We start from the raw sequence: 27648 nt of genomic DNA, 5'->3' as shown, positions 1-27648 counted from the left end.
CATATATACCAAGAATGTTGGGTGTCAAGTATCCCTCACAGACAACAAAAACATTCCGAGTTTGTAATTTATCTCCCTCTAGATAGGAATCATAATTTCATTAACACTTCATTAACACATTCATAAAGATATTATTACCATAGCCAGCAATTTAGAAAGAGTAGTAAAACAGAAAAAAGAATTATTATACATTAGTTTAATACTATAATTATGATCTCTCCCATTTTCAATTAGTGCCATAAAGTCCTTTGATTCAATTACTGTAGAAAATTTCACTAATATGAGAGATACCTATCTTTTTAAAATATCTTCTTAGGATATATACAGCTTCAATAATAGATAGGAGTGTTTTGGCAGTTATTTGTAATTAATCTCCTGAAGATCACAGAATCACAGAATGGAAAGGCTGGAAAGGACCACAGAGGGTCATCTGGTCCAACCTCCCTCCTCAAGCAGGGTCAGTCTACAGCACATTGCACAGGAATGTGTCCAGATGGTTCCTGTATATCTCCAGTGAGGGAGAGTCTAAAAACTCTCTGGAAAATCTGTTCCAGTGCTCCATCACTCTTATAACAAAGTTCTTCCTCATGTTCAGATTCACAGGAACTTTCTGTGTCTCAGTTTCTGCCTGTTCCCTCATCTCCTATTGCTTGGCACCACCAAGAAGAGCCTGGCTCCATCCTCTTGGCACCCTCTCTTCAGATACATACATTGATGAGGCCCCTCTCAGTCTTCTTCAGGCTAAACAGGCCCAGCTCAGTCTTTCCCAAGAAAGATGCTCCAGTCCCTAAACATTACAGCCCCTTGCACCAGGAGCTCCATGTCTCTCTTGTACTGAGTAGCCCAGAACTGGTCACAGCACTCCAGATGTGCTCTCTCTAGGAGGCCACTTACAGGTGAGTAGAGGGGCAGGATCACCTCCCTTGACCTGCTGACAGTGCTCTTCCTTATGCACCCCAGGATTCCCTTGGCCTTCTTGGCCGCCAGGGCACATTGCTGGCTCAAGGACAGCTTGTTGTCCTCCAGGACTACCAGGTCCTTCTCTGCAGAGCTGCTTCCCAGCAGGTCAGGCCCCAACTTTTACAAGTGCATGGGGTCATTCTTCCCTCGGTGCAGAATTCTGCACTTGCCTTTGTTGAACTTCAAAAGGTTTTTCTCTGCCCATCTCTTCAGTCTGTCAAGGTCTTTCTGAAGGGCTACACAACACTCTGGGGTATTGGCCACTTCTCCCAGCATTGTGTCATTGGTGAGCTGCCTGGGGAGGCACTCTATGCCTCTATCTTGGGATCTACCATTCAGTCAGTTCACAATCCAGCTCTGTCCACTCATCCAGTCCACACATCCTGAGTGTGCCTATAAGGATATCATTACAGACAGGGCCAAAAGCCTTGCTGAATTCCAGTTAGACAATACCCACAGCTCTCCTCATCTAGTCAGCCAGTTCTCCCATTGTAGAAGGTAATCAGGTTGTTTCAGGCATGATTTCCTTCTTGTGAATCTGTGCTGACTACTTACAATCACCTTCTTGTCTTCCAAGTGCTTAGAGGTGGCTTCCAGGATAAGCTGTTCCATCACCATTCCAAGGATGGAAGTGAGGCTGACTGGCCTGTAGTTCCCTGCATTCCCCTTTCTGCCTTTTTTGGTGATGGGAGTGACATATGCTTTCTCCCAGTCCTAGAGTACCTCTCCTGACTGCCAAGACCTTTCAAGGATGATTGAGAGCAGCCTAGCAATGATGCCCAACATGCTATGAGTTACTGCTTCTAGCCCTGCCAAAAGCTTTATCTGCTCTATAGATATCTAGCTCCCCTCAGCACTTGTGGGTGCATCCCATCAGGGCCCACAGACTTCTGGATGTCAAGTTTGACCCTCCTGTTTCAGTCCTGAGAAACTCTTGGGATTACATGTGCAGCTAACCTCCTAGCTTTATCAAAGCTAATGTCTTGCCAAAGTCACAGATTCTCCAAAATACTTAAATACTTCGCAGTGTCCAACATCACACCTATGTATCACCTCTGAAATCAGACTTAACACTAGAGATGAGTTGCAAGGCAGAAAACAACATTAACTAACAGGTAACAAGCTAAACTCTTCACAGAAGTCAGAGTAAGGTAGCACATTCCCCTCCACATGATCTTAATTCAGAAATTCCGTGTTTTGGCATTTCTGACTAAATAAACTATTCTCATATTTCTCAAATCAAAAAATGTGGACGTATTTATTCAATGGAAGATATAAACAGGCAGGCTGTGCACCTACAATCTTTCCATAGATCATTCCACATGCCTAACAACCTCTTCTTGTGATTGACAGTTCTGATAGACTCAGCTGAAGGCTGATTTTAATGAAACCCCTTTTTCCAGGGTGAGACCATTATGCTAGAATTATTTTTGTCCTCATCTTAACTTGCAGCACAAAAAGGTCTCTCCTTTTCTTCTCCATCCTTAATATAATTTTAAATTGAAATACTGAACTCTTTTTACACAAATTGGTCTACTGACTTTCAGTCAGCTTGGCAAAAGATATTTTCTTCAGCTTATGTAAAGCCAGCATGATTGATCATTTTGAATAAAATAGGCCTTGGACAATTTCTAAAATAGACTGCTCTGTTCAAATGAATAGGATACGTCGGTCACAAGACCTGCCATCTAGAAGCATTCGACTCCGTATGTCAGATCCAATCCCAGCAAATCCCAGTTTTCCTCTTTAAAGTGAAGATAAGTTTTAGATGATAACCAGTTAGAAAACAAACTCCAAAAGCATTTCAAACCTGCATGAAGTGTTAACCAAGAGGGTATTGCACTTCTGAGCCTTCAGGCAGCAACTTCAGAACCAACACTACTGAGGTCACACAGAGACATTAAAAAGCCCAGCATCAGCTAATTGAGTCTTAAGCTCTTTAGATGACATGGCTGTGACACTTCTGCAGAGATTTAGGTGGGAAACAAAGAATGAGCTGTGTATCCTGAGCCAGCAAACTGGACACATACCCCTGCTGAAATCCCAGGTTACAGAGACCATCAGCTGCCAGGGGTATGAGAGCACATGCAAGAGAACACCAGCTCCCAGGTGCTCAAGGTTTCTGTTGCCTCAGCTGACTGAAAAATTATTTCATCCCAGTGAACTAAATGGCTGTTTCAGCAAATGGCAAATAATATATTAAAATGCACACAAAGAAGAAGGGCATGAAGCATGCTGAGGCTTAAGATAAATGAGCAGGCTGCTTACCTGTCAGAAGTCATCTTAAAGGAGTCCATGAGGAAATACAGCTGTCTCATTATTAAGGGTGAAAGATGACTGATGTCAATGAAACACAAGGACTAAGACGCACAACTAGGATTTAAGAAATTACTCTTTACAAACTCCTGTTTATTTATCTGCTATTCATCAAATAGCCCTTCCTTGAGGTTAACCATTTCCTCCAAACCCTTACAAAATGCAGTGCTGCAGGTTCAAGTCTGTCTGTGCACTTTTGCAGATTAAAACTTTAAAACAAAATTGGAAAAACCTGCACTACAGCTGCATATTGGGCATCGACAGCAGGGATTTGGTAGCAGAGGGTTGCAGAGGTGCCCTGTGTGGCAGGCAGCCCTGAGACAGCCACAGCTGGTTCCAGAAGCCTCTGAAACCAGCATAAACAGCCCATGACCTCCAAAAACCTCAGGCAGGCTTAAAAGATGTTTAAGCATGCCTGTGCCAGCCACAAGAGGCAGGACATGCAGCACTGGAAATGCGGCTGGGAACACGCTCTGGGCAGGAGGGACTGCAGCCATGGGTGACCCATGCTGAGGCAGCAACACCCCCAAGGGACTGCAGCTGTGGGGAACCCATGCCAGGGTAGCTGCACTTTGGCCTGTGGATGCCTCTCTAGAGCAGGAAATGAAGAAAGAGAACAATGGGAAAAACAATAAAATGAAGGGGAGCAAAAATACACCTTTATGGCACATGACCCCACCTCTTGCACTTCTCTTCACCTCCCGAAAGGCAGTGGGGAACACTGAACATAATCTGAAGGGAAAATAAGGGAAGCCAAGACTAGGGAGGGGTTAGAATAGGTGTTTGGGCTAAGCTGAGCCTGGGGAAGGAAAGCACTTAACTCTTTTAACTGTTTATATTCTTTCTTTTTGCTTCCCCTTCAATACCCAAATCCATGATCAGAGGTTTTTCCAAATTGATAAAAATTAAATTCAACAAAGGTTCCCAAGACTATTTTGCTCATAACAAACCACAATACCAAAGTGACAGAGATTATTTCTCTAGATTTCACACCAAGTATAAAAATAATAGGCCTTAGCCCATTTGCCTCAATACTTGTACAAACCATCACTGGTACAATTATGGCAGTAGCGTATTCAAAAGCCTGGGTAAGTACAAGCAGATTGCAGTAACATCCCACTAGGTTATCTTTCAACATATGTCTGAGCTAAATAGAGTTGAAAGTTCATCAAAACAGGTTTCTCCAGACTGACCAGAATTAGGTCCATATCACTACCCTACTTAGGAAGTACTGACATTGTAATTACTTCAGGCACCCATCTGGCACAAATCACAACATGATTTCATTTCAGATGGTCTCAGCTTTGTTTTTTCTCTCAGCTAGACTGTGCCACAAATGTGTGAATCTCATAATTTACAACAGGAAAGCATACAATAGAGATTTCTGCCTCATGACTCTGAAAAGCCCGGGCAATTGCTAATGTCAGGAGATTTACTTTAAAATTCAAATCATGTTTTAATTGACAGTGAACTGGACCTGTAATTCTTTGGTTGCTCTTCAGTGACCTCACTCTACCTCATAGGTGTTTCATATTTACTGGTAACAATCAGCACACTGCTTGGTAGATGTAAAATTCTGAATTTAATCCAAAAGGCTGAAGTTCTTAGTTCTCTAAATTAGGTCAACATCTAAAATACTGCAGTGCATTTAGCTTTTTATTTTTTCAAGTTTTTCCACAGGGAGATTATTATAGTTTTTAAATTTATTATTTTGAAGGATTGGGGAAAAAGAAAAAAAAAACAAGCAAGCAATTCTTGAATTACAAACTCTGTAAGGAAAACACTTGATTGAATTCAAAATTTTACCTTGTTTTTACTCAAAGGTGTTAGCTTTCTGACAATTCAGGATAGTAAACCTACACACTATTTTTTCTTCCTAAAAACCAGAGTTACCACATGCTCATTTAAAATTTAGAAGGATAATTTTACTTAAAAAGTCACATAAATGCGTACATATCTGAGAGGCATTGCAAAAAACCCTACAAAATTAGTAGAAGTCATTTGTTTTAAGACATTCAGCAACACAGGTTCTAGATCAGATATCTGTAAAAGGCTTTTCCTTTTCTTACAACACAGATTTCTTAAAAATCAGCACACTACTACACACCAGTTTTCCAATGTACATCACACTGCTGAACGTCATTAACTAATCAATTAATTACTGTTCCTCACTGTTATGCAGTTGCATTGTGTTTCATGAGCAAGGAAATGGTTATGAGAACAACAAGGAACTCCATGGGACATAGGAATCAAAAGGTGTATTTTCCAAATTTTCATAGCCCAACTTTAGCAGTCATCAACAGTTTGTGGCTAGATAAGCTAGTAAGGGTCTGTTGGCCAAATCAACATTCCAGATCTTTGATCGACCATGGCAACACAAAAACAAACAAACCAAAAAACCTTCCTGTAGGAAACTCCTTCAATCGAAATATTCCATCAACATGAGAGCTGTTTCCTAACCTTGTGCTTGACGTAGTCATTGCCATCTGCTGTGATACTGACATGCAGCTAACTAGTTTTGCTCCAATACATCAAATCACGTGAGATTCCCAGACTTGCTAGAACACTAACAGCTTTCATTAGCCTGCGCCATGGGCTTCTGAGGCCAAAATCAGAAATGAGGTCTTGGTCTTCCCCGGGGCATCCACAGCCTGGCTAAATAGCCTGTATTAACATGGAGCATGAGAGCAGTGAATTCACTTAGGCCAGGATCTTTGCAAACACAGCTCCACTTACAAGTAACTAGTTCTCTTTCATAGGAGTAAGACTGAATGAGAACTGGAGGTGACAAGGCTGGATGCTTGTAAGCAACAGCTGTTTCTCTCACACATGTCAGATGTATTCTACTGCAATCTGTGTAGTTATGTCTGAGAACCCCTTTAATAGACTGGGGAGGCAAAGCTAAAGAGATTTTATTGATGCTACAGACAATGAAAAAGGGTGTTTCTAAAAGGTAGTCCAGATGGCACGTGAATCTGGGTCAGAGCTGCATCATATGCTCCCAGCTGGAATCTAGAGGATAGAAGGCAGGAAAAAGTCTTCCTTAGTGTAAGAAAATTAATGCTCTGCCTTTACATAAACAAGTTATTAGGAACTGATGTCATTAGGAGGAAGCTGCGTTTCAGAGAGATGGCCTTAGCATGTTTTTCAAAATAGAAATGTTCCTTAACTGAATATGAACAGTAAAACATAAAATTGCAATAGAGCTGTAGCACAACATGCTTGAAGTCCTGACTGGTCATATATTAGTTCAATAGGTTATAAATCATAAAGTTCAAATCTCTCCTAGGCAGTAAAATGCTGCAGGACAAATGTGATAGTTCCGTGATCTCTAATTGTCCTCCTGTCCTCATCACAGCCCACAGTGCTTAGTTTTCATCATTACAGTCTCCTCAAGACTTTTTTCAGTGTTTCCCCAAATGCCCTTCCTGCATGACCCTGCCTTTTTCAAGGTACTTCCCTCAGCTAATGCACTCTCTTGACCTTCTCCTGGTATTTATTCTAGGGATCAAAACCACATCTTCTTTACCCTTTTTCACTCCTTACAGATGTCTCAGATTCTCAGCAGCTATTTAAGACTTTTCTCCATAATGGCTGTGCTACTCTGAACTCTTCGAAGACACTCTAAACAAAACCATTTTTTTCAGTTAAATTCTCCATACCAGCATCAATAAATGGTCCATGTCATTTTCCTCCCTCTTGTATCAGATGACTTTCCTACATTATCTTATGAGCACTTGGGTGATCATAAAGCATTTTCATACAGAGTCCTGGTGCAATAACTAGCATGCTCTGGATTGAAAGAGTGGGTAATAGAGTATATAATATATTGTGAAACTCCACAAACAATCACCACATTGCTCTGAGGCATGCATTCAAAAGGCTTAAATTGCAAAGGAGTAAAAAACATGATATGGCAATGGGAAAAGGAAAATATGGCATAAGCATTGCCTAATGCTCATGCCCTTTTTGCAGCTACAGGATAGTGACTTGTCACCTAATGTGGTATGCCTGAAGCAGTCCAAGGGAGTCTAACTGTGGCTGCCAAACCTGCATTTTTGTCCCAACCATGCAGTCCCATTCCTCTCTGGCACATATCTGACCATGGTATGAATCATTTCATCTTGCTAGACCAGCAGAAAAACAGGAAAACCTTACTTCCAAGGGAGCTTATTCACCTCCATTTTCAGCTCTTCTCCAATCAGCCTTTGTGAGAGATTTCTAATGCCAGGGTGGTCACAGTGCTGGCCAAGATTACCCTGATGCCCATTTTCAACTTTTTTCCCACCTGCTTCAAACTTTGTAAGTTATCCCAGCTGTGGTGGGCTGACACTGACTTGATGCCAGATCCCCACCAAAGCTGCTCTATCACTCCCCTCCTCAGCTGGACTGGGAAGAAAAAAATACATCAAAAGGCTCATGGATTGAGCTAAGGACAGGGAGAGATCACTCACCAATTACTGTCATGGTCAAAACAGATTCAGCTCAGGGAAATTAACTAATTTATTATCAATCAGATCAGAGCAGGAAAATGCGAAATAAAACCAAATGTTAAAACACCTTCCACCCAGCCTTGCCTTCTTCCCAGGCTCAATTTCACTCCACATTTTCTCTACCACAGGAGGATGTGGAATGGGAGCTGTGGCCAATTCATCACACACCATCTCTGCCACTCTTTCCTCCACAGGGGAGGACTCCTCACAGTCTTCCCCTGCTCCAGCATGGGGTCCATCTCATGGGAGACATGAGTCCTTCCCACGGGCTGCAGTTCTTCACAAACTGCTTCAGTGTGGGCCCCTTCCACAGGGTCACAAATCCTGCCACCAAACCTGATCCAGTGTGGGCTTCTCTCTCCACAGGTCCACAAGTCCTGCCAGGACCCTGCTCCAGAGCAGGCTTCCCATGAGGTCACAGTCCACTCCAGGCACATCCACCTGCTCTTGTGTGGGTTCATCCACAGGCTGCAGGTGGATCTCTGAACGCCCATGGACCTCCATGGGCTGCAGGTGCACAGCTGCCTCACCACAGTCTGCACCATGGGCTGCAGGGGAATCTCAGCTCTGGCACCTGGAGCACCTCCTGCCCCACCCTCTCCACTGACCTTGGTGTCTGCAGAGTTGTTTTGTATATTCTCACTTCTCTCTCTGGCTCCTGTTGCCATTGTGCAGCAGGGGTTTTTTCACTTGATAAATCTGTTACTCCAGAGGCATTACTACCATCTCTGACTGGCTCAGCCTTGGCCAGCTGAGGGTCCATCTTGGGACCAGCTGGCATTGGCTCTATCAAACATAGGGCAAGCTTGTGGCAGCTTCTCACAGAAGCTGCCCCTGTAGCCCCCCCACTGCTAACAAGACCTTGACACACGAACCAAATATACCAGCCCTCACTATTATTTCAGTCATCCCTGGAAAATTTCAGTTTTTAATGCAGGGAATAAAATAACAGGAAAAAATTCTTCCTTGTTCTCCTCTGTGTTTGAAGACTACGGATGTCCACTCATTCCACTATCTTAACAGGATTGCTGCTCAACAGTGCCAGAGATTATGAACAACTGGCATGTTTAAGCTCCTTCCAGTGGCGTATCTAGAACGAAGCACTGGGAAAGAAGACATTTGGCCTAAATCTGCCTTCAGGACACAATGAACTTACTGCATCTAAGACACATGTTTCAGGCAATGTGGTGCTTTTCTCATACGAGCCTGCTTTTATACTTGAACTTCATCAAACACTCCAGGCACCAAGGCAGCCTGTATTCTGACAGCCCTCCTGTGGTACAGTCTTTGCTTGCTCCCTTGCCTGCTTGTTTGTTTTGAAGTAGCCCTAGTCCTTTAGTGAATTCCTTCATTCATGCTTCCAGATATGCCAAGAATTTTGCATTTCAGTGTTAACATTGCCAGAACACATTTTGTCACTCTCAAGAGAGTCTAGGGCCTCTGGACTACTATAGGTATGAACACAGAAGTAAAAAGCTTGGCAATTTTGAAATTTTAGTATTTCATCTGCATTAATTTCACAACAATTACAACAGCAAGGGAGCAAAACTGGCTGTGTACCCACACTGAAACAGTGAATGACACACAAACTAATTCAGGTGTAAAGTTATCTCATCTGGGTTAAGAACAAAACTGCCTGAAGTGGGAGAGTTACTCTGGATACAAACTTTCTACTCAAGGTAGGAACTTACTAGAAGACAGCTGTTCTACTCCCTGGCTGGGCTGTTTTGAAATAAAAAGGAAAATGTAATAAATACATATATTTATTTCATTCAGTTAAAGACAGAGGCCCAAAATAGACTATAAATAGGGCATCTTCGTGTCCATGCTGAATTTCCCTGCAAGTAAATATACACAGGGCCAAAAGGAAATCCAATGAATGTTCATCTGTTGTATCTGCATCCTTTTTGAAATCACACAATATCTCAATTTAATTTTTAATTATTATTGCACAAGATCTACACAAAACCTACAAACACTATCAAACACACAATACATTTAAGAGAAAAAAAAATAATGCATTTGTTCCTTTAGACATATTGTCCTTGACTGCCATCTCTAAGTGTGGGCAATGGTCAGACAGAAGTATATTTTTGTTTTCCATCTATCTTAGTAAGTCCCTTTCTATCAAATGCCTCCTATTAATCCAAGGTGTGAGTGCTAGGCATAATTTGGTCCTTCGAACTTTTGACAATTCTTTAGTCAGAATCCACATGAAAAGATGTCATTACAAGGCACTGCAATAGCCCTGGTAGCACTGCACATCAATGCTGCCATCATTTCCAATCAGGAAAACCCCATTACCAGCTTAGAACTTTGCCAAACTTTGATTGCAAGGACATTTTTTTTTGTTCTATGTCTGTCCCAGGTGGAATTTTGTGGGGATATGGCTAAAGACTTTTTGGGAAAATTAGACTAGGAACACATATTTTTTGCCCACAAATCTGGAAAAGATTACTGGATGCGAATGGCTTAGAAGACAGAGTAGAATAAGAAAATATAGGTGGTACTGAAAGTGTTAATAAGCCTGGGACAACCTGGAGAACGAAGTTTTGTCAGGGAACCAGGAAAAGCAGAAATAAGAGGCTGAGACATACACATGGAAGATTGGAATGAATTACTTCCACGTGTTGCCTGCTTTATGGTAGTGCCATGGACTGCAAGAGGCAATACAGGATCCAGTTCATCTAACCCACTGCCAGTCCTTGTGCTTCTATCTGGCTCTCAAGTAATGTGAGCTGTCACACCATGTCAGCCAGGGATCTGCCATTTTAACCCAGACCACTGGTCTTTTAGGTAGAGCTGTTACCAATTTTACTCTGCTGTAGCTTCCTATGTCTCTGAAGACTCTGTTAGCAAACCCCACCATGTACGGTCTTTACACTGGCGCCTGTTTTGGGGAATTTCCAGAACTATCACAGTGTAGCTAACATTGCTGTTTCCACAAAGGTTTGGAACCACTGACACCCTTAGGATTTACTTTGATCTTCCTTTGGTTTCCCACAAGTGCTACCCTTGCCTTTCATCCTTTCATTTAGACACATGCACTGCCTGGTGTGCCCCACAGAGCTGCTACAACCCAACATCACAGTATTCTACTGCCTCTTCCCTGACTTCTCCTTTCCTTGCAACAAGAACATAACCAGCGACAACATCAACATCTAAGAGTTCCCCTAGTGCCTGGTTCCATTTCCTCTGAAACATCCCAAATGCCAGGCTAATTCCAAAGACATTCTTATTTAGTGATATCTTCTGGCAGATACAAAAAGTTCTAGGTGCAGCCCAACTATCTCTGTGCGAGAATCGTGAGAAAAAAACAAACAAAACAAAACAAACAAACAAAAAAAGCCCCAACACATCTCCCTTTCAGCCTGGACTGCTCAGTAGGTATATTTTTCATGAGTACTGACAGTCACTCTTTGTTCACTACTTGCTCAGTGTTAACTGGGCTATTGAAAGATGCAGGTCTTCTATGGTTTTCTGTTTTCTTACAGGTACTACTAAAACAAGTTGCTCATTTAGTTATCCTAGTAGCTAATCTAATGATTTGAACTTTATGTGGGAAAAGCTGCCCTCACTGTTTTCCTCTATGTTTTAAAAAATAGATAAATTCCACAGATATACAAACATGCAACAGTTTCACTTTATGAATTACATTTTTCACAAACCATCGTATTCCTACTGGGAGACCTGTCAGTTTCCATAGGCAGAGATACCCAAAGACTTTCAGTTCAGGATTCTCATTTGCTTCCTGGCTTTGATTAAAGGAAAACTAAAACACTCTCTCTCTGCTGTTTTATTCTGTGATTAGGACATTTGTCAAATACATTTTTCAACTGATGAACTGGAATGATCATTATTGCTGACCACTGTATATTGTATGCATTTTTGCTTTTTTGGTCCAGTTAAATATTTTCTCTTTTCCACATCTCATTTGTAAATATACTACACTCACATTGTGCAGGCTCAGTTGCAGAATGTTCTGTATCTGGAAATAAAACCTCGTGTGTGAGGCTTTGGTGTCCTAATTCTACTGTTTTGTTACACTCTTTGCTATCACCCTCCTTATCACTGCTATCATATTTATTTCATCACTTAAAAATATTGCACACTTGCTAAAGTAAATTGTTTACTCAAAAAGATATTGATAAGCAATTTTACAAAGTGCCAACAACATTCAAGCCCTATGCATTCAGATTTGATCACATGCTACTTTTCCCCAGAGTACATATATCTTTCTGCACACTCAAAAACCTATTACCTTACCTCAGTAAATTCCTTGGATACCTGTTCCCATTTCTCAGATGCAAATAACCACTGTGCAGACACTGCCTATAGGTCCCTGTATGTTTAAATCATTAAATTCAGCACTTCACTCACTGCCAGAAAACCACTTACAACTGGTTGAGTCAGGCATTGCTGCATCCCCTCTCATATGGAGTTGTGCACATTCTTTTCCACAACAGGCACTCTATTTTTATACATCAATATTTAATTTATACATGGATATAACATATATAAAAAATAATTTATATGTTGTATAGAATTCAAGTTTTTATAGGAATTGTGTTGGTTTCAGTAATAATCTCTCCAAAAATCTCAGGCAGTTTATTTTCAGCTGAAAAAATCTTTACCGTCCTTCACCTAAACCAGCAAAAGCATAATTCCAAGCTAATTAAAAGTCAGCTACATGCTGGCATGAACAATGATGGTTATCATTTTGCCTGAATGCTGAACATAAATGCAACACATCCCCATTTGTTAACTCCAGCTCAGCTTTGTATTTGCCCATACACATTGCAAATCCCTCCTACCAGAAGATTTTCTTCAGGCCCATGGATCATTTGATGCTATTGTGCACTGGTAGGACCAGCTCAGTCCAAGTGTTCCGCTTCAGTGAGGGACAGATGTGATGTTTTACTCCTACATCAAATAATTTGGCTGTCAAGGCATACAAAATTAATTCTAAGTGCAGGGGAAAAAATATACTCTCTGAAGTGGAAAAGCTTGCCAAAGGGAAAAGTAGCATTAATAAGGAACTTGCACTGCTCATTTACTGCATGCAACTTTTCAATTTGCTTCTCAAAGTTCTGTAACAGCATGTCCAGAGAGAACCGAAAAGGCAGCTGGATGAAACTGTCAGAAACAATGACCCAATAGAAAAGGTTCTTACCATTTGTCAGTGATGAGCACTAATGCAGTCCTTCCCTACCCCCACAAAATCTGTGGGAATGTCCTAAATCAGATTCTCTCTATCAGCAATTTCCAGAGTTCTCTAACTCATGTGTACCCAAAACAACAAAGACCTCTTCCAACAGCAACATCAAGGAAAACAGCAGCTTCCCAAGAGGACAATCATCACCAGTAGTTCTCTGTACATCTCATGATTGGAGTTTGGGCTTGAAGTGTATAGTTAGGAGCATGGTTTCCTCAGAATCTTCTGTTCTATCTCTAAAGCTATACCCAGAAAGTTTACTATGTTTGATCTTCCTGGAGTTATTGGCATAAAACCAAGAGAAAGCAGAGAAAGCATAAATGAAAATTACAGGACTATTATATAAGCAAGTGTGGAATTTGGAGCTCATTGGGCTGACAATTTTGACTCTCATTACAATTGTGAAGAAAAAACCGGAATAATTTCACACACAGGAAAACCATCACAAATTTCTTTAAGAAAATTAACATTTATATCTCAGCCATATATATATACATATATATATATATATATATATATATATATATATAAAAATAATTAGAAAACTCTGTAGTATGCCAGATGGACATTTGAATACACAGGTGGCAGGAACACCAAATCCTGAAAAGGAAAGGCAAAGGCTTAAGCAGGAGGGGAAAAACCACATTTAAATTCTTGTCTCTGACAGTGAAGCTCAGATTTAACTGAGGTTATGGGAACTGAATAAAGGGGAAGAATTTTTGGAACAGTAAAAACATGGAAATTAGTGTATCATGAAAAGAAGAGTGAGAGAAAGAAAGAAAATATGGCAGTGTATTTAGAGTATTTCTCCTCCCAAGATTAAGTACAGGCAGATAGGCTACAATGGGATAATGCCAAAATTATAAATAAGAATATAAAAACTAAAGGAGAGACACAGCCAGGTAAAATTATTCAAGGAAAGAAAAAAAAGCTTTATTAAATGAAACACGACTGCTTACAGCTTACAGTTTGGGCAACATTTCTTTATTCCACACGCACCGGTTGCACTTCACCTGGGTATGCTCGTTGTTTTGTGTGTATCTCCAGCCTTCTATTTTGAATAATTTTACCATTAATTTGACCTGTAAGATTATGCAGAGGATGGCTTAAAAAGCAAAGAGAAAGGATTTTTCCACTTTGATGGGAAGCAAAATAGATACAGAAATTATGCAGCCAACACATGCATACAAAACAGTGAAAAAAACCCCCAAATCATGAACAGGCTTTTGCTAAATGCAGCTGTTAAACATATTTTCATTCACTTAACTATAAGGTTTTTGTCGACAGCATTAAAATTATTCAGGAATGGCTTTATTTAGGAATGAAAATTATATCCACAGGTCGAATATTTATTATTTAGATCTTATTTGGAACAGTATGTTATCACCCTCTTGGGAAACGAATAACTAGTCAAGTTGACATCAAATTCATTTCCTAAAATATTAAGAAGCAGGTAACAAATAAGCCTTTTACTTGCCTTTTTTGAGAGGGAAAAAATAATAAACATCTCACTTGTTAACAGATGCACCTGAAAATGGCCTGAAACTAGGCAGCTTTATGCTTCAAAGTTATTCACACTTCCCAAATAAAATTTCACCTCACCAAGGAGTAAGGAGAGAAACAACAATTCTACTATGTTATAGACTTTTATATCAAGATATTTACTGCCATTCTATCACTGTCAAATCTGATTATAAACCCAGGATCAGCAAACAGGAGATTAAAGGCTCTTCTGAGAAGATGGAACAAATTAAATTGATGAAAACTGTCCAGACTGTGTCAGTTTCACAGGAACCACCATCCAGATGGAGGGACTATCAGAATATTGGAATTACAGATACGAGTACTCTCATTCTCTCTCTGCCTTTGAAATGTAAATGAAAACTGCTAGAATTGTTGAATAGAAAGTGCTCATTTTATATATATACCTACATAGATATATATAAGATACATATCTAGTGTAAGTCTCCTCACATTAACCAGCTTTGTGGAGCACAGGATCAGCATTATATTAAATGGAGATCCTTGCTGATCCTTGGGCTTTCTCTGCTCTTATTGAAGAATTTTTTCTCTATAGGCATTATAGGCATTCAATTTCTGTTCCGTAAGAAAAGGAAGTACTTATTGCTGTGTGGTCTGGCACACAGGTACTTAAGTTGCTCCATGAGCACTAAGGTCATTTGAGTGTTTGTCTAACTGAAGCTGCTTTTGAGAAGCCACAGACCAAAGGAAAGAACTGGCCAGATACAAAAGACTAGAAGTAAAAGTTTATGTACATAATCTCTATTGGATGGATGGCTGAAGGGTTAAAGAGCAAGATTTTATTACTCAACAAGAAAAAGGAGTGTGTGCCATTCTGTCAACCATCCAACTAAAACAAAATAAGTGACAGTCCACTCTTCTGGATGCTACAATGAGATTTGCATTTCCCAATTACTTTTTACTGATACTACAGTTAGCACCCAACTATGTTGTGAATATGCAAGATAAAAACAGATATCCTTCAACTACCTGATGCTCTCTGAGACCATGGTATTTCTGAGCAGGTATAAATCTATTACAGAACATAAAGTTGTCTCAGCCCCTATAAGCAAACAAACTGATACATTTGAAGTCTCCCCTTCCAAGAATGACGCCTCAGAGAGAAGGCAGACACTCACACAGAGGTACTCCATACAGTGCCTAATTCTAATTTGGGGGTACGTGGGCCCAAGTACGTGCCTGTTCCTTCATGCACAAGAGCAGGTGCAAGTACAATCAGGGCACTGTCTCTTACAGCATGCAAGAGTCTCTCCCAGAAATGTGCTGGGTGTAGGAGTAGTGGATCATCAGGACAGAGCAAGTCTAATTTCATTCTCTGTGAACTGCAAATGCAATTTCTTTTGCTGCATCCTGAGAAAAGTACAGCAGCAAAACTATCCTCCCACAGTGGATTTACTAAAGTGATTTTTTTAAAAATGAATGGAAAGAGAGAAAAAGAAACCTTATGCAGAATAAAACTCCATTACTTGTATATATTTTCAATTATACTGTCTAAAATGGAAATTCTACTCTGACATCTTAAAAGAATTTATTATCTTTCAGCTATCAGTAAAGATTAAAAAAATAAAAGTTCCGGGGGGATGGGTAGTGTATCACTACACAGAAAGCTAGAATAATCACTTTCCCTGTCCTTCCCATCCTCCCACATTTTCCTTTATGGGTTATTCTGCTTTTACTGCCTACATTCTTCACCTGAAGTCAAACCCTCTGTTAATGGCATCACAGTGGTTGCTGTGGAGGTTATTACGATGTTCAAAGCCAAAAATGATGAGTTCAAGTTTGGAATGAGCAGTAGTATCTCATGAAATGTTTCTAAAGGAGTAGGAGATATTAAAGAAAAAAAAAAAAAAAAGAAATAAAAACAGAGCACATACATTGAAAACAAATTAATTAACTTCCTAAATGACTGTTTGCCATCAACTCTAATTATCACAACTGTTTTCAGATATACTACTCCAGTAGTGATAGAGACTAAGTGCTAAACTATACATATGGAAACAAGCACACAACAGGAACAGGCAGCGCTAACACAGATGGCAGCAGAGTTCCCAGCCACGCTGCTCAGGAGTGCCTGCTGTGATTGCTGTCGTCTTCTGTAGCAAAAACATACAAACGACAAAGTGTGGTAAACACAGACACGCACTGTGCAGCGCTGCTCTGACAATGAAAGCTCTTCATGGCACCCTTCGTACCCTACATTTCTCTGTGCCAGCTTCAAGTCTCCGTAAGTTATGACCAGAGAACACATATTCCTGAAAAAGCTATTAGTTCATTGCAATTCCTTCTACTGTATGGATTGGCTTCACACACCCTTTCTCAAACACAGACACGTTTTAAAAAACAACTGTTGAAGTATGAATGCTAACTCTCAAGAAACACGTAAAATATTAGAAATGGGAGAAATCCATCTTGGGATTTGCATCACAAATTCAGCCACTGCCCAATTTTCACAACTTTGATAGCAGATAGAGTTCTTATTTTTTCCCTACATTAGGAAAATCATAAATTACTTCTATTTACTGAACTAGTTGCTCAACCATCTTTTGCCCCTAGCTTTGACACCTGAAGTATTATCAGGAGTGTAGGCTTCAAGGAAAACCATTGATCAAAGATTTCTGAATCATATCTGCTTACCCATCTACTTGTTAAAAACAAAACCTGCGAAAAGCAGTGGGACAAAGATAAAATCAGATGTCAGATTTAAAGAAAACAAAACAACAAACAAACACTTGAGGACAAGACAAGGAAGAGAAAAAATTCCAAGGTCTTATTAAAATATTATTAAATAAGAAAGTGAGTCTCTAAACAATTTTTTAACATGAGTACCTTGAGACTGCTGGTAGACCAATGTATCCTATTACATGACTGCAGAAGCATTAACAAATTAATTATACCAAATAGCTGAATTAGTTAGGATATGTGAGACAATGGCAGTTAATACCAAAAGTTATAATGTGCTTTGTAAAGAAAAACAGTACTCTTTTATATCAGGAAAATATATTACCAGCAAGGTTGTACTACTGCGTGCAGGCTATGTTGCATGGAACTTTCTTACATAGGAATATTGTTGGAAAATAGTAAAAATCACTTGTAGGCTTGTACAGAAGAAGATACCAGGACATAAAGATGCAGTGGAGCTGCAGGTTCTTTGTCAGATTCCTTAAGCCAGACACAGGGGACACCTAGAGAAACCCACCCATCCTGTGGGCAGGGTGTCAAGTGGAACATCAGAACCAGCAGCCACACTACTGCTCCAAAGCTGGGAACCTGTGTGGGGCCAAAAAAAAAACCCAAATCAAAACAAACAAACCCAAAGAGAACAAAACAAACACACACACACACCCCCCACAGATCATCAAAAACAGTAAAGCATTGTCTTTCAGACTCTTTCCATAATGACCAGAGACTTCTGTGCTATAACGGCACTGGAATATTTCAGTTCCTCAGGTTGCCAAGACCCTTCTTGTCACAAAATCTTACCTGCACTTCTGATTTAGGCAGATAGTTGAATGGCCAGATAGCTGGCATACTCTTCTGTATTTCTCAAAAAGTTAACTAAGTTCCTAGGTGAACTCAGATAAGGGGTTGCAAGCCTAGGAATAGTTATAATTCTTTTTATTGAAAGCACTATGGATATTAGCAAATTATTAGCTTTCCATGGTATCTTTTCTGGAACATCCTAAAATAAGGCAGCTTGCATTATGTTTTGCAAGTGGTACTTCAGATCATCAGTGGAATCGATTTAGCACCCCTTACACCTGGGCTTATTTCTAGGAAGATGGCCATTACCTAGAACTCACACTTTTCTAAAGTTATCAGGGTCTCTTTGGCATTTTGATGTGAAAAAGTAACCAGTTGCCAGATTTTGTGCATGCCTTCGTTGGATGTTTTCAAGACTGGATTGAAGAAAGCCCTGAGCAACCTGGTCTGATCTCACAGCTGACACAGAGCAGGAAACTGGACTAGAGATCTTCCTTAGGATCCTTCCAACCTGAATCATTCTGCATATTCCTCAGGTTTCCACTGGATATGCTGAATACAATCAGAATTTAATGGATCTAAATATTTTAACTAGATCTTAAAAAAACCCAAAACAAACAAACAAACCCCCACACCAAAGTCATAATACGATTGTCTAAATATATCAATAAATAATTTTGCCACTTTCCTTTTATGCTGAGAAAATCATAAAATGGAGTTTGAGTTTGCAGAATACAAAAGCCTTGGGCTAAAAATGTCCGTCTGCCATCAAACTGGCATTGTGTTGGTGCAGGAATAAGTGGGAAAATAAGCTAGTCAAGGATGTAGCTTCAGCTTAACCCTCCCTGCAATGAAACAACTGCTCAATGCTGCTAAGAACTCTGAAAAACTCAGGTGTTACTTAATCATCTCTTCTGTGAGATCATTTGTGTGCTCACTCCCTGGAACAAGTGCCAAAACAGAAGAATTCAGAAAGCCTGAAAAATCAGCTCACTGATCTGGTGCATACAGCAAGCAGCTACAGCCCATGAGATCAAGCCCTTCCAAGATCAGAATCTCACTCCAGTCACTACCGTTTCTGTAAGGTGATCTTTTTCCCTCCTTTACATTTGCAACATAGTCCTCTCCCAAAAATTAAAGTAATTGAGCTATGACTAGCTTTTCAGCCTGGACATTAAGAAAACAAACACTACAACCACAAACAAAAAAACCCCAACAATATATGCTGCTGTTCTAATCAGATTATTACCGCTTCTCAGTGAAAAATAACAAGACATCCTCCACAACTGCACAATGAATAAAAACAGTGGTAAATTCTTTCTTGCTTCATTGGAACTTGCCTTTGTAGGCCACATGCTCAAAGCAATTTAGGCTGCACCCAGCAGTACCATTAACACAAACAACTGACCATCCCTCAGGCTACTTCAGCGTTAACTGAAATCAATACCTGGACTGGGAGCAGTCCTGCCCTAGAGAATCTACAGAATTCCAACATCATCAGGACTGGAAAAGACCGTGTTTCCCTAAAACATATATTGTGTTCTATAGAAAACCACTTTCCTTTGGTTTTTAAATGGATTTACATGCTTGAATATCTCTTGGAATTCCAAGTAGCTAGAAAGCCAAAAATTCACACCTCTAAGTTAAAAATTGAATATTATGTTCCCGTTCCCGCTAATTCAGGTTTGAACATTACAAGCCACTCATTAATGACGTCAGGACTTGATTATGAAGATGTCTTATATTTTAAAATGATGCAGAAGTCTTGAAACATTCTGCCCATCCCAGAATACAGCATCTCATCTGTTCTGCAGTCCTGCTGATATGAATGTTTTGCAGGGGTCCCTTGATCTCTCTGTGTACAGCTTCTCATTACAGAACCTCCTCTCACTTACCTCCTAAAAAATTTTACTCACACCCACTTCTTGTCTAGCAGCAACCATGACGTCCCACATGAAACCACAGCGCCTATCAGCCGAAGAGATGAAACTGATGAGGACATCTGGTTACACTACACAAATTTACTCAACCCAACTTCTGGAGAAGGAGTATCTCTTCTCAACCTCCCATTCCTCCCCCTCACTACAAATGCCAGCAGTTAAGACAGCTCTGTAGTTTCAGAGCTTCAGAGTGATAAGCATTGAACAAAACACTGGAATGGTTTGTACAGCAAAGCGCAATGCAGTCATTGACTATAACAACTCTTTTTTCTTGCTTTTTTTCCACAGGCTCTTGGGTTCATTATCACAAACTACCAATTCTACTTTAATCTGCCTTCAGGAGAAAGTTCTACCCACTAATTCCTACTCCTCGTTTCTACTTTTTGATGCTTTCCACACGAATGTGGCATCAACACCTCAATGAAAATTGGTCATAAAGAGCACACAAAAAATATTCTTAGACATTACAGTGCACAAGACAAGATCACAAGGCCATCTTAAAAAGAACACATTTTACACAGTACTTTGGGCTTATTTATTAAGTAGATCCTTCAGTATTTGCCTTCCAAATGCAACAAAGTTTTTTTCACGGAATTAAGCAAAATACTCTCAATGATACTTACTACTACATAATTAAGGCAAATGCTATTTAATGAGTCAAGGAACTGCCAGTAAATCCCTTTTTAATAAAAGGGCATTTATGTTCGAAATGCTGCTTAAATAGCAACCAGAGTGCTATCTCCAAGCCCACTCACAAGGCAAGAGGTATAAATTTGCGTTTGCTGGCACAGCCTCCCTGCCCTGTAGCCCATGGTGCTTCCTTTGCACCATGTCACTTCTCTAAATTATTCAAAGAATGCCATTATAGTTTTGATTCACTTGCTATTTAATGCTTCAATATTTTAATCAGCACCAATTTAAAATCCATCAACAAAACAGAATATGTCAAAGTGAATGTACAATAACAATATTCCTTGTTCAACTGTTACAGGAAATATTACAGCCCCTACACAGTGTCATATGCATGAAGACAGAAAATGAAAATGCTACCTTACAGTTTCATGAGAAAACAAGTTGAACCCTTAGAAGATAAAGACATTCCAGGTCTGGGGATGGCTTATGCTTCTACTGCTCAGAACAGCACTGGGAATAGCCCAAATTCATATGGGAAAGCTGTCAGGAGTTGCCGCAGTTCCAATCAATTATTAAGGCAACATGACAAAACAAATTCAGTGCATAAACAGGCATTCCAACTGTAGTTAATGGTCAAGATGATTCATTGTTTTAACATGGCAAGGCTAAATGGAAAGACAGAGGCAGAGATGTTAAATTGAATACTAGGACTGGAAACTTCCAGAGGCAAGTATTAAATGCCCCTGAGCCAGGGTTATTCAAAATATAAAATATTTCAGAATGTACTGAAATGAGATAGTTTCTATAGTTCTGTCACAGTAATCATTTCAACTAGCTTCAGAATTTTCAACAGCAAAAGCCAAATGATCAGGAAAGTGATTCTTTTTTTTTCCCTTTAAGATCACACCTTGTACTTCCCAGCAAGGTGACTTATGACTCTGTCTGATTAAAACTACCCACATATTCTGCAAAAAGAAAAAAAAGAAGTCAGAAAAGTATATCTGGGTATGAAATGGAAGGGAAGTCTTTGGTTTCCTAACTACATTTCTGTGCCAAAAATAGATCTAAATAAATATCATAAAACTGTATTTGGAGTGTGCTTCTAAGATCTAGTGGGTGGGTTTGTCATTATATCATAAATTCAAATTTAGAATAATCCATGGATTTTTAGCTCTGATTACTTCTCTCTAATTGTGGAAGTTATAATTCTAGGTTTTATCAGTATCATAAATATCCTCATCTATGAATGAGGCATCCACTAGTTGTATTACCTTTTTTACAATGAATTAATTTGAAAAACAAAGCAAAAGAAACAAATAAACAATTTTTTTACAAACAAACAAACAGAAACAACCACAGAAAGAGGTAACAGCTAGCACTTACATCAAAGGACAAAGGGAAAGGCTAATCAAGTTAACATATGTTTGGCAAACCAGCCTCTCTTGTTCTCCAGGCCAAAAGCCTTACCCATCCAATTGTTTGGAAAGCCATGCCTTCAGAGCAAGGTCTGCATTACACAGTACACTCCCTTACTAACAAGACTCCAAAAGTGGCTGAAGCATCAAAGTGTCAGTAGATGTAAAAAAAAATAATGTCAATGTTCATACATTCCATACAGGCTACAAAAATATTTCAATATTAAAAGTCTACCTGCAGTTTATTCCAGCTGATCACAGAAAATACGTTTTCTTGCTTCAAGAAGAAAACTTCTATTACTTTATATTAAGCACATACACATATATATAAAAACACCTACATTAATTTCACACATTTACTTTCACAAATACTACAATAAGGCACACGTAAAAAGTGAGGTGAGAGAACTACGCCTCGAGCAAAACAGAAGATTTGGTTATGACTACCTCAATACGACCAACAACGTTATTTCCCAGGAGACAGAGAAGGAAGAAAAGGAAAAACCAACAGAAAATACTGAAGCACATTCTTGAATATTTCAAGAAGAAATGTACAAAGATGAGAATATCTGAAAGTGGAAAGCTCAAGCACAATTTAATTGCCTTACTGTTAACTGTGGAATTAATCCACTGCAGGAGCAACCTGGATGTTTGCACATGGGCATGCAACTAAGCTTACACAAGAGGAAAACAATGAACAGGTTTGGGGTTTTTTTTTCCCTCTCTCTCCATTCTCCCAGCAGTTCAACACAGTTAGAAGAGACCACATCTCTGCAGCAATAATGTGTTGACTTCTACCCTTCCCATACTACAACCTTTCCATCACACCAAGCGAACATGGCAACAACAGCTTTTGTCTTATTCTGTGACAATTCTAGACAGGCAAAGACTAAAATTAGTCAGCAGATCCAGGTAAAAAAGAAGTCTGTGTTGTTAGAGCTCATATTCCTTTATCCAGCCTACCTGGGTATAGTTCAACATATTGGCATAAAACCAACTGAATTCACTGTGCTGGCTGAAGCACAGAGGACTTGTACTTGCCAGTCTAAATATGGCACATTTTGTGAGCTCTTTTTTAAAAAAAAAGAAAATCAAATAAATTAAAAGTAATTGTTTTCTGTCTAAAACTTCACCTACGTGGATACACACACTCCTATACATACATCCAGCACTATTTACTTGTGCTGTTTTTCCCTGGTAACTGTTTTTACCATAGCTCTAAAAGAGTTATAAAACACTGCTTTCTCTCCAGAAGGTATTTCTGGCGGTACCAAGTAATTTAAAACTTATTTCCGTTTCATAGCTTTTAGTCACAAACTTTCCACATCTACTCCTCAAGGAAGTAGGTTTTCTCATACAAGTATTTCAAAGTTTTCTTAAGTAGCACAGTAAAATATTACTTTGTTTACGTATTTTTCATTATGTTACTTCATAACATCTTCTGCCTAAAGAGAATCTGTAATAGAATTCCAGCTGTTGCTGTCCATTCTCAGTTTTCAAGTTCTTTGGAGATTTTACAGGTAAGGTGCCAATGCTAACCCAACATTAAATCATTCAAAAATAAACTTTTTACAAGACTGTTAGTATTCATCATATCAACAGGATCTCAAACTTTTTGCTGGAATCTTGACAAGAATTCATTTACTGTCTAGATCACAATGGGTGGAAATTCTAGTTCAGCTTTATGGTGCTTTACATGGTATGAAACTACAAAACAAGAACCTTTACACACGAGATCACAGGGCAATTTTCATATTTGTATTTTAAAATAAGAGAAAAGTATAAAAAAGTCTCCATAATTCCTCATATAAAAGGTGAGAAGAATGTCAAAGATGGAAAATATTTGTAACTTGACTCAGTTAAATAGCAGGTTTGCTCAGCTGCAACTCAATATGCACCCTGCCAATTTAGACCCTTAAGTGATGCCCAAATAAACATATCTTAATCCTAACATACACAGAAATATTTTGCATGGTCTTCAGATGGTGTCAATCATAACAGTGCTGTTGAGATCCATAGAGCTATGACACTTTTTACCAATGCAAGCTCGTGGATCACCGAAGTGGTTTTGCAGCAAAAACAGAGATTTGAAAGTATTTCATACAGTTCTTTTATGAACAGTTCCCACCTAACTTTGATAACTGAATGCATGAGGGTCTGAATGAGTCAAACCTGTCAGTCTGTTTGCTTGTTAAAAACTGTTGGCAGTTCACATACTACAATTTTACTTTTAGGTATATCTTACTTGTAACCCCTCTAATGCTTTTGCTGAAACATTTAAGCAAATTCTCTGTTCCTGCATGATGAATTGATCAATACTGCTTACAAAAGCTGAAATTAACTTAAAAGTCCATTGTTGAAAACAGTGTTTCTGTAACTTTGAAAATTTTGCAAACATACTAAAGTAATACCACTTCTTTGGTTTTCACCCCAAATATTTCCCTATAGCACACAATCAGTATTAGGGACATGCAAATTACTCTAATTTCATTTTCACCTTACATTTGGAGCTGTTAATTGTTAGTCAATGATCTGGTAACTAAGTCTAGTACACCTTGCAAGGACAATATAATGGAGTGCTTATTTTTAAATTACAGTTGAAATCTAATCAGGATGCAAAGTGTCCAGGCTTCAGTGTAATTCAGTGTTCTGTGTTGTTGCAGCAATTACTTAAATGTGAATTTAGTGTCATATGATTCTTTAGAAAACAGTTATAAGAAGCAATCCTGATAGACTGAAGTATACTACACCTTTTTCCTTAAGGTAAATTAGAACCAAGTTATTTTATAACTCCCTAATTTAAATAATTTATGGTAGAGCTATCATGATAATATATTTACCATAGCAGCATATGCAGGGCTATGAACTTTGCCACAACTGCACAGCTGAATCAGTCAAATGTTTTCAGTTTGGCCCGACACCTCACACTACACAGTCTGTTGGTTCAATTCTGGCTCTTCTTAGGTCAGTGGCAAAATTCCCACCAAATTCACTGCATCCAGAATTTTGGTCTATGTGCCTAGCTACTGTATAATATCCACACATAGCAGGTATACAGCTTAAAGGAATCCTATCAACTATTTTTATCATGTGATAAAATGATACTACCCTATTACCAGCATTACACTTAGCATTAATAGGATAAATATTTACAATAATTTTTAAACAATCACTTTTATTGTCTAACTAGATAACACTTTTTTTTCCCCACAGTATTTATTTTAGAGGGTTTTTGACAACCACTGACAAAATCTTTGCTCCGACTTTTAGTCTGCTTCCTCTTTTGGCTTGTGAAAGGGGCACAAAGAAGCAAAATGAAAAAGAAGATGTTGCTGCAAAAGCACTCTATCTCAGAAATACCCAGGTGACAGTCGGTGGGAGAAATACTGAGCTTCTATTCGTTTCAGACCTGCATTTGGGTGTATTATTTTCCTTAGCAAGCATCTTCTCCAAATGCCAGCACCTGAGATGCCAGGCTCCCTGTCATCCCAACATCTTTGTCATCAAGAGTACTGCATGAGCTACAGCAATCTGTGGACTTGTAAAGAGCACAAATTACTCCTTCAGCCAAATTAGTTTCTCAGGGAAAGACACAAAGTTACTTTGGGGACGAACATATACAACAACAAACAAACGCAAATTGACGCGGAACTCAAGCACAACTTAAGCTGCTACCTTACCCTTGAAGGATTAGGTCAGAGACTTCTGCAAACACACTTACCCGAATAGTGGATTTAAAACTCAAGGGGGAACACACAGCTAGAACAAACTCTAGAGAGATTTCCAGACATTGCAACCAGATCCGCAAACAGTTGGGTTTGTTCCTCAAAGCAGAGAACGGTGACAGCCAAGCGGTACAGTAAGGAAACCATACATGACAGATTTGGCTCTGGGTAAACCGCATTCAGTGTTTAGCACACAAAGGTCATGAACCTCAACACTTGTTTTCAATAGTTCGTGGAACACCACTCCCTTCTATGTTTTCAAAGTCAGGATCTGATTTTGGGAGAACTGTCTGTGTGCTGCTTAGCCTTGGAAGAGAGCATGTCTCCCCGAACAAGTAAGGGAGGAGGAGACAAGAGCACACAGGGCAAAATTTTCAACAGTGCTTTCCGGGCATTAAGATCATGAAAGCCAAAAGAGACTCTTCCCAGGGTCACTGGCGTTTGCCAGGTTGCAAATGCTTTCTGCAAAAACAATCAAACAAGCCGTTATCAAAGCAAGATGCCAAAACGCGCGCGAACACTGTTCCTCTCCTTTCGCCTCGGCAAATAAAAGACATAAGGCGCAGCTCGGCGGAATTTGGGAGCAAGGAGCTCCTCTCCCTCCGCACCCGCTGGAAGGGAAAGGAGAAAAGGATCCCCCTGCCCCACAGGAGCCGAACGGGTAAAACAAGTCACAGGCAAGTTGGCCTCGAGGCTGCCCCGCGCGGACCTCGGGGCTCCCGTCCCACCTCGGTGGGCGCCCCGCCGAGCCCCGCCGCGGCCGCCCCCTTACCGTGCCGGGGCTGGGGCTTGGCGCCCGGCGGCTTCTCCTTCCTGCCGCCCGCCGCGCTCCGCATCCGCCAGCACACCGCCCCCCTGCCCAGCGCGCCGGCCATGCCGCGGGCGGCACCGCGATCCCAGCGGGAGAGCGCGGGGGCGGCGGCGGAGCGCGGGTCCCGCTGCCCGGCGGCGGCGGCGGGCGGGAGCAGCGCGGTCCCCGCGGACCCGCCTCCGCCCGGGCCGGCGTCAATCAGCGCGGGCGGGCAGCGCCCAGCCCGGGCAGCGCCGCCCCGCGACCCCCGCCGCGCTCTCCGGGGCGCCGGGAGCAACGCTGGGGACGGCGCCCGGCCCCCCCTGCCCGGCCGGGTCTGCGCCGCCAGCCCCCTGCTCGTACCGGAGGAAGGGAGAGCATCAGAGGCGGCGGCGATGGGCTCCTGGGATCAGAAGAATTCCATGCTTGGGAAATGACAGCCCTCAGCACAAACCTCCTTCTGCCCGCCGGCAAGTCCTCCTACAGCACCTTCCCTGAAAAACATGTGTACGTTACCTCCTGCCATCAAAATCATTGGTTGTGCACACTCCTGACTCCATACCGATGAGTAACTCAACCTGAGATTCCCACTTCCCACAAGACCATGTGTGGTGAGACAACAGCCTGCCTCCTTCCCTCTCTCCCTCACCTCCGCGGAGCACCCTCTTCTTCCTCTCTACAGTCCCGGGGACTCGTCCGGCCATCGAGTTCCTCCTCTGGCTTTGGCGAGGGGCCGCCAAAATTTCTGTAGAAGGATTACTGCAGAGCAAGAAACATGACGTGCATAACTTTTGTTTGTAATCTTAGTAATAAATCCACTTGCATATCAAATTATCGTAGTCACTGCAGCAGCCTTGAAAAGTTATTCTATGGTTGAGTTATAATTTTTTGCACACATCTATCTATACGTCATCAGCACTTCCACAAAATGTATCCTTCTTTCTATCTGGACAGTGAAATGCAGAGAAAATGTATGCAAAATTTGCACTGATTGAAAGGGGAGGAGGGGGAGGAAGAAAAATAAACCCTTCTTCATGTGCCACTATGTTCCATCTCTGTTTCCTTGACTTCAAGAAACTTGTGGAGAAAGATAATTAGGATTTGTTATCATAACTTTAAAACTTAATTATTTGGAAACT

At 40.4% G+C, this 27648-nt stretch overlaps 1 protein-coding gene across 3 annotated transcripts in view; it reads right to left on the bottom strand.

Moving 5' to 3' along the window:
- Positions 1-27001, bottom strand: part of ZNF385D (zinc finger protein 385D) — a 427739-nt gene extending 400738 nt beyond the window's left edge. For 2 of the 3 annotated variants that reach the window (XM_048302081.1, XM_048302090.1), the window contains exon 1: positions 26492-26626. In XM_048302081.1, coding sequence (XP_048158038.1) covers positions 26492-26594 — 103 coding nt within the window. In that variant the 5' untranslated portion in view covers positions 26595-26626. Of the gene's footprint in view, positions 1-26491; positions 26627-26872 lie in introns of those variants that run through there. The other variant, XM_048302099.1, reaches the window with a different exon arrangement.
- Positions 27002-27648: the final 647 nt, after the last annotated feature.

Source organism: Corvus hawaiiensis, chromosome 1 (assembly GCF_020740725.1).
Source record: "Corvus hawaiiensis isolate bCorHaw1 chromosome 1, bCorHaw1.pri.cur, whole genome shotgun sequence".
Lineage (NCBI taxonomy): Eukaryota > Metazoa > Chordata > Aves > Passeriformes > Corvidae > Corvus > Corvus hawaiiensis.
This window is presented reverse-complemented; position numbering and strand designations above follow the sequence as displayed.